This window comes from Mugil cephalus, chromosome 13 (assembly GCF_022458985.1).
Source record: "Mugil cephalus isolate CIBA_MC_2020 chromosome 13, CIBA_Mcephalus_1.1, whole genome shotgun sequence".
Lineage (NCBI taxonomy): Eukaryota > Metazoa > Chordata > Actinopteri > Mugiliformes > Mugilidae > Mugil > Mugil cephalus.
In genome coordinates this window covers 1,414,244-1,422,464 of record NC_061782.1, presented here as the reverse complement: position 1 = coordinate 1,422,464, position 8,221 = coordinate 1,414,244, and the positions used below count along the sequence as shown (strand labels likewise).

The following is an 8,221-nucleotide window of genomic DNA, read 5'->3' as shown; positions in this document are numbered from 1 at the left end:
TCCATTTTTGTAGCGATTTCAATCTGGGGCTTTGTCCAGGTAATTTTGGAAATGCAACGTTTTGTTTTAGGCTTTTGTTCACGGTGAAATACTGCCGGGACTGGGTGAGATATTCAGAAACTGAGCTGCAACTGCCACACTTGGGCAACACTCCGTTTGGATTTCATTACGGGGCGTCTCCTCCAAGCAGTCACAGGCGTTTAGTTGTAAACTAATTCAACTCCATGTAGCTCAGGTGACACGTTTGACTACTGTTACTCTTTGGTCCAGAATCAGTTCCCAGTGGAGAGACTCCAGACCTCCAGAACTTTACGACTCCACCAGTTTGTGGTGACTGTTTTAACCTTAACAGGACTTTTTGCTAGCTTCAAAGCTACCAGAAAATCCCCAAATAATAATAAGCAAAAATCACGTGACTAGACATCTTCACTCTGGGGAACAAAGTCTGTCTCAGTGGCACTAGTCTAGTGTAACTCCTTTCTGACCGGGTGTAATGTGACCTCGGTGGACACATTTTTGTGGCTTTGTGTCTGTATTATTGTTTGTTGCAGGGATTTAGGGGCGAGCATTGTACTTCTAGTCCAAACATTGAGCAAGAAAATGCAGTTCCTCTAATGTTCACTCGAGGCCGTCTCTGAAAGTGGTCATGTTCTGGTCTCTAGACAGGAATTCATCTGTTTGAAATTTAGATCAAGGATTAAAGTTCTGTAGACTTCAGCTAGGGTTAGGGTTTTTTTTGAATTAGCTGGAGTTAGGCAAAGGCACAGGCAAAGATGGAGACGCCAGGCAACTGTCTTAATGATTATTTCAACCTTAACAGGACTTTTTATATGTTTACACTTAAATTTGCAGTTATTTTTCCACCAGTCGGGATCAAAATACACCATGGAGGTCTTTGTTTCTCATTAGAACAGAAGAAAGATGTGGAAGAGGAGGAGGAGAAAAACAAGTAGAACAAAGCAAAGTGGCTGACATGTATCTGCTCACGAATTAGAATCTAGATTTTACCAGTTGTCACGGCGGCGGAAATATTCCCATAATCTATTTTGTGAGTGAGACACGACAAACTCGTAAAACAAAAATTCAGTTTATCATCTTCTAATTTACACCGACTGTACAGCAGCTACATCACAAACAGGACAAATATTTACAGACTCCTTAAAGCGGAGAAAGTGCTATCTCCTTCCACAAATCCATCCGTACCAAACATTTCACAGCGTGCCTGTTAGGCTTCAAGACCAGCACAGAAACAGTCCTAGACCAGTGATAATAATAATAATAATAATAATAATTAGAATAATAATAATAATTAGAATAGGTCTACTCTTGGTATATGCTGCTCTAAATGATGAAAGATAAGGTTTTTATGGACTTTAAATTGCAGGTTAGTGTCTCTATCTATAAATCGTTACAGATAAAGTGAAAGTACAACAGATACGGTACATCTGCATTTTAAATACAGCTTATTCATAATGCTACTTCATTTGATACACACACATAATAGAACTGCTATAAACATTCATGTTTAAAAAATAAAAAATAAATTCTGAATGTATCTTGGTGTTCCTGTTATCTCCTGGTTGTGGAACCAACTTGTCAAAATCAAGTGCAAGTTCCACCTTTAAAACGTGACGACCGCAAACCACCGGAGAGTCCAGTCTCTCCTGTGTCTGCACAAATGTTCACAGATGTTCCCATTGTAGATCTTTTCCTTTTGCATTTCAGCCTTTCGGTTGATGTGTGTGAAGCCAGGGCCTTGCTCCGAGGCTCAGGACAAGTCTTAGGAACACAGAACAGAGACAAGGCAAGAACTCAGAACTGGTGTCGAGGTCTGGAAGTCATGAGGATTCTGTCAGCTGCATCTTTTGTTGAAATTAAATAAAAAGAATAAAGACTTTCCCATTCGGCACAGTGAATACAAGCAGCGTTTAGATAAACCCTTAGTGAGGTCCCTAATGTAAAATCTGCTGAGACATGCAAGACATAAAGTTTTGAAAAGATGTTGGTTGGATCAAATGTACCTGTTGCTATCTGTACTTGCTTTTACTGTCTCTTAACAAAATGTTCGCCCTTGTTAATGGAACTAAAGCTCTTCATAGAGACTCCTGCTGATTGAGGTGTACATGCAGTCAGCTCAGTGAGCCCTTCAGTAGGACAAACAAATTTTTATCTTTGAAAAATCAGCAGGGAAACGGTTTACAGACATTATTAACTTGTGAAAGTTGAAAGTGAAAGTTGTGAAATTATTATTTTTTTCTTTTTGCACAGCAGTTGGGTGTAAAGACTTTTGGTGAAAGCCAAATATTGGGGTTGGTTACGTCCAATCTTGTGATAAATATTTGTACCGGTTGCACCATGGAGCAGCTAGGTCGAGTGTAGTAGAAACCTTATCTTAACTTACACTTGTGACTCACCTAGACTCACAAGTCTGAGATCAACTTTTTAATGATCACTTCACACCAGCTCCTGACCAGATTTAGTCTCAGACATAGCTTTGCGTCTATGTGGCACAACAAGTATTCCTTCTACAAGGGTCTTAGCCTGCTCATAAAACTGGGTGTATGTCCCACTGTTGTACCCGGCCCCGGGGGGCTCTAAATGTACCTGTGCTGCAACATAATGAGGTTTCTTAGGTTTGGATCAGACCGTGAAGCATTGACGAAGTGCTGCAAGCTAGCAGTTTAAAACTCCTCCATGTCCATGAAAATGTAAAGGGGGCCTGAACTGCACCATCAGGACTCATTACGTCTTCTCGCCTGAAGAGCGTTTGTGGAAGCAAGGAGAAAGCTAAATTGCCTCTTAGGTGGTTGAGTTTTTTGGAAAGTCAGTCAGTCTTTATTTAAATCTAAAGTGGGTAGTTGTAAGTGAAATGCACGTGCAGTCCGTTGACCGGGTGGACTATTGGCACCGTTTGCATCTTGGGGAAGTTCTCTGTGGCTAGGGTCCATTTGCAAGTCCCGATCAGCTCCACGGCTAGAGTCTTTAGGATGATCTGCGCCAGTTCTTTCCCTACGCAGCTCCGCACGCCACCGCCAAACGGCACATAGCTGAACCGAGCCGAACGACTCTCCTCCCGGCCCGGGCCGAACCGGTCTGGGTCGAACAGCTCCGGGCTCTGGAAGACCGCTGCTGTCTCGTGGGTGTCCCGAATGCTGTACATTACGCTCCAGCCTTTGGGGATCTGGTAGCCCTGCAAAATGAGGACGTACAGCCAGTGAATAGAGGTACAGATCAATAATATTCTAGTCACTTCTGTAATGTTTCAGTTCCAGGACGATGCCACATTTTCACTGTGCAACACTTGGAAAATAAAAAGCCAGCTGGTGCACTCCTACATTTCCCACAGTGCCTCTGTCAACTGTTGTTGGTGAAATGTTACTCTGAATGTAATATCCTGTTTCCTGCATGGGTCTGTGTTCATGGTTTATTGATGTTGGTGCCACATGGTTCTTGAAAGAAGCTTAAACCTGAATTCCAGTTTCATCTGAACAAGATATATGGATGAAACGTCTTCAAGAAACTGTACAAGTCCAGATGTCTTTGTTGTGCATCACTTCTACGGAGTAACCTGATGTGTACCTCCCTGGAAATCTAACTGTAACTGGTCTGAAATGCACGTTGTGTCTGAGAGGCTGGACAAGCAAAGAAAGTTTGCCCATGTTTCGCCTCCAAAAAAAAAACATCTACTCAGACGTTTTCTGATGTTTTCTGTGCTGCAGTGATTTCAGTGAAAGTTGATCCGCATTAATTAAGTTGACCAGTCGTCACTTAGGATTTTAATGGGACAGCTGTCGACCCGCCAGGTAGAAAGATTTTAATGCAGGAGTATAAACTAAGCTTAAAACTCAAACTTACGTCTAATTCGAATGTCTGCAGGGCTGTGCGGTAACCGCCTGAGACCGGCGGCAAGAATCGAAGCACCTCTTTGACGACACAGTCAATGTAACGGAGCTGGCTCAGCTTGTCCAGACTCAGGTACGGTATGTGAGACTGGGACCGTGGGAAACCATCTTCGTCTCTCTGACAGCTTCCATTGAGCAGGCAGGTCGTCTCCATGTCAGCGACAGCATCCTCCTCTTTCTCCACGGTGACTCCACTCCGGCTGTGGCTGGTGTGAGACTCATGGCCGAGGTCCTCGGCCTCCAGCTCCACTCTGGCCTTCTCCACCACCGCCGGGTGGCGAAGGAGCTGCAGGACCAGCGACGTGGAGGCGCTGGCTGTGGTGGAGTGAGCAGCAAATATGAGCTCTACTGCTGTTTCCTGTAGGAAGGGAGAATATGGCAGTTTTTACTAATGCACTTGAAATTCTGTCACAGTTCAGTGGTCGTTTATGCTGTTCTTCAAACACTGTCTATCAGCCATGTGATCAGAACTTGTGATGCTGTTTGCAGACTTTCGGAACTAAGTTGTGCATCTAAACACTGAGAAGAATCCTGAAGAAAAACACCTTTAGTGTATTTATACTTGATCAAGTATTTTCCACCGCGGAGCATGCAGACTCCAGGGCTGTACGTCTGTTTCTACATTAGTTTACCTTGAGCTCCTGGATGCTGAGCTGATGGCCGTGCTCCTTGGCGCTGGACAGCATGTAGTCAAAGGCGTCGTGATACTCCTCCTCCATCTGCTGCCGCTCCATCTTCTCCTCGATGATCTTCTCCATGTTGGCATGCAGGATCTCTCTGGCTTTTATCCCCTGCACACAGAGAGGTGTCGTTAGAAATCTGTTTGTGTTGGAAGCTGGTAGCCATGAGGCTGTGCTCTCTCTTACCTTGCGTAGCCCAGTGAGCGGAGCGTCTATGGGCAGCGAGAAGAGGTTGTTCATCAGCTGTTCGAAGATTCCCGCCAGGTAAACGATGCGTTCCTCCTCCAGCTGCAGACCCAGCAGCACTCGGACCGCGATGCGGAACGTCAGGGACCTGGCGGCGCTGTAGACGTCGATGGCGCCCGGCTCCGAGCACCATTTGGCGATTTCAGACTTGACGACGTCCTGCAGACGGGGCAGGTAGGACTCCAGAGCCCCCCGGCTAAACACTTTGGCCAGGATCTTGAAAGGGTTAAGGAAACAAAGAGTGAGGAGTCGTAAAAAGTTATTACCTGGTACACGGCAGTCAACACCTTTCAGTAAACACTCGCTAAAGAGGAGACAAGGCTGGGTGGGGTAGGACTTATGTTGAAGAAGACAATCGTAAAATCTTCTAAAAATGCTTTCAGTCATCCAGGATTACTAAAATAAACTGGAGCACCACCCCCTTACCTTTCTCTTCCTTTTGTGTAGGTCCCCAATGGAGTTGACCAGGGTGTTGGGTCCCAGGATGATGCGGGTGCTCTGGGGCCACTGGGTGCACACCAGGCTGTGCTCCCCCAGCAGGATCTTCCGGATGTTTTCAGCACCGGTCACCCGGATGACTGGCTTCCCCAGGAGGTGGGTCTTGAACACGTTGCCGTGACGTTCTCTGCGCGAGATGTGGAAGTTGGAGCCCTGGAATGAGAAAGAAAGTAAAAAATAATTAAATAATTCATTGCATTTTAAGCAACAACACTGATGGTATTGAAACAAATCAGATTCATCTGTAAGTAATGAAGATATCTAAAAAGAAAACAGAAGATTTCAGTATCATTTGGAGGAAAAAGTTTTTTTTTTTTTTTTTTTTTTTTTTTACTGCAGTTTATTTATTATTTTCTTTAGGTTTACTTGACTATTTTTCTGCAGCTTTAACCCTGAATTTGATGGAAAGTGGAGAGTCCTGCAGCAGCTTCCACTCTGGGAGCGGTAACACTTGGTGCATGTGTTATTTTTCAGCTTCATCTGATTCTCCGAAGAAAAATATTTGGCACAAATTAGGAACTATTGTTCATTACCCATGTGATAAAGAAAATAGTTTTAACTTTTGCATCACTTAATGAAACTTTTTTTTTTATCACAGAAAGGCAACTTTGATGAGATCTAAGATGCTTTAGTCACTGCTCTTGCCCCTGAATCCTGAAATCTGTCTTCTGCTGTCTTCAAAAGTTCCATTCTCTCTTGCGTTTCTGAATATCTGACATTAAATCTGGTACCTTGATGTCCTGGATGCTGAGCTGCTAAAATCTAAAGCAGAAACCAAACACAGGCCTCGGGACTCCAGTGTGGAGAGGATGGGTTGTGGGAAGGATAAAGAGATTCGGGGGAGAGGGGTGCATTCCTCACCGTTGGAAAGAAAGAATGAAAAAGAGGGAAGGAGGGAGGGAGAGAGCGGTGGAAGAATTGAACAGAAAACGTCTGTTTTTGCTTCCCAAGAAGGAATTACGCACCGAGCATCAAGTCCGCACATGTTGCATTAACAACAGAACTCAGCCTGCACAAGAATCCGCGGAGCTCATTGAAGCTTCCCGCGTTTCCAGATACGTTGTCAATAATCTGATTAGTAAAACCGCCTCGTTTATAGCAGTAAAGACGAGAGTTTGAACATTTGAGCAAAAAAATCAGGACAAAGGAGGAGATAACCTGTGTTTAGGAACACCGTCTCTCACCTGGAAGAGCCAGTGGAACGTCTCCCCGACCAGCGGCCATCCCATGGAGCCCTTCGGCAGCGGCAGGCTACTTTCTTTGTCCCGGGTCAGGCTCCAGCGGAGGCTCCACAGCTGCCGGGTCAGCGCCAGCAGCAGGAGCGCGGAGAGGACCGAGGTGAGCGCGGTGGCCAAGGCCGACAACACCCCAAACTGAGCCAGGGGTAACATCTCCTCCGAGCTGGTCCACGTCCCAGCATCCACCTGCGTCTGTGCGCTTGGAACTGTGTCCGGCTGCGGTGCGTAAAGCTTCTCCTCCTGGTCCGACCAGTCTTCTCCTACGTCTTCTGGTCCTCCCTTGTGAAAATGAAAATAAAGGCGTGTTCGTCTGAGTCTGAGATCTGATGCACCAGAAGAACCAAAACAAAGAGGGAGAGAAAGAATCCAAACTCCTGTTGAGCCAGTTAAAGGTTAATAACAACACGATCATACACGATCATACGGAGCCTCCTGACTGATCCGGTAACAGGCAGCGATGGAGGTCTCCTCGGTCCCTTTTTACATTTAACTGCAGTTTTACATTAAAACTAATATCTGTCAGTTTGGATTGAAGTTGAAAAGAAAAGAGTAATTAGACCCAAATGGGATTTTTTACGCGCAGATTAAATCTAGAGTCAGAACACGTGTCTCTTTTCTCGTTTGTCTCGTTTGTGATTATTTCAGATAGATAGACTTTAAAGACTTTTTTTTTTTTTAATTCCAAGGCTGCCGCGCGTCCAACACAAACCAAAGAGTCGTGGGTCAGAGCGGATGGATGCGCCGCAGACTTAGAACCTGAATGAGCTCCATGAGAAACGTGCTGCTCTCCTGTGAGGAAACTCCCCTTCATTCCGCTGCTGCTGCTCAGTGATGAGTAGCTGTCAAGTATTCCAAATAGTTTTACAGGTTTGCGTGCGCCGGCTTGTCTATTAGGTTACGCGCCTTTATAGGTACAGTTTCGGGGGGCTCAGCCGCCCCCCTCCCCGGGCGGCCCGAGGTTTATGGACCAACAGCAATAAATCAGGTTTAAAAAGACGAAAGAAGAAAGAGGGATTTGAATACAGTAGGCTACAGTATGGAGCAGATTAACAGGCGGTGCTAAACTAAACTAGAGGTGAGATCCTGTAGCAGGATGAGCGCAAGAAAAGGAGAAACAAATTAGTTACTCACTTACTTTCCCAGTAGGACTTTTGGAAAGAAGAGTCGCCTCTGACAGAAAAACAATCCTCCTGGTTTTAAAAGGAAAGTTTCTTCCGCGGCGCCTTCTCCGTCAAACCGGTGACTGTTCCTCCACAGTGAGTCAGGCTGCGGGGGGTTTTATAGAACAGGCTGCACGGCGTGATCCACCTTCAGCGGATGACGTTGGTCTGAATATGTTAAAGAGGCTCGTTCATTCACACGGAGCGGACCCGAGTGAGAATTAAAAAAAGAGAGAGAGAGAGACAGAGGGAGAGAGAGAGAGGGAGGGAGCGAGAGAAAGAAAGAAAAAAAAGGGAAACGTTTGGAGATCAGAGCGGAGACGCAGCGGTGCGCTCAGAAAGAGAGAGGGAGAGACTGAGCACAGGAGAAGAGAGAAAGAGAGGGAGGCTGTGAGGAAGACAGAGAAGATCAGATGGCAACGAATGGAGAAAAGTCGCAGGTAGCCAATGAACTGGGATCCGTCCAGAGTTTGACGCAGGTTTGGAAGCTGGAGCCT

General features: G+C 45.6%; 1 protein-coding gene across 2 annotated transcripts; it reads right to left on the bottom strand.

Moving 5' to 3' along the window:
• Positions 1 to 1,071: 1,071 nt before the first annotated feature.
• LOC125018591 (cytochrome P450 26B1) lies at positions 1,072 to 7,982 on the bottom strand. Of its 2 annotated transcripts, none has more exons than XM_047602611.1 (7): positions 7,700 to 7,982; positions 6,511 to 6,843; positions 5,255 to 5,479; positions 4,769 to 5,044; positions 4,535 to 4,693; positions 3,856 to 4,260; positions 1,072 to 3,190 (listed from the first exon to the last, which is right to left on the bottom strand). In XM_047602611.1, exons 2-7 carry the CDS (start codon positions 6,715 to 6,717, stop codon positions 2,846 to 2,848), a joined length of 1,617 nt encoding a protein of 538 aa, XP_047458567.1. In that variant the 5' UTR covers positions 6,718 to 6,843; positions 7,700 to 7,982; the 3' UTR covers positions 1,072 to 2,845. The 2 variants fall into 2 exon arrangements, with proteins under 2 accessions (XP_047458567.1, XP_047458566.1); XM_047602610.1 differs by having other exon boundaries at positions 7,696 to 7,980.
• Positions 7,983 to 8,221: the final 239 nt, after the last annotated feature.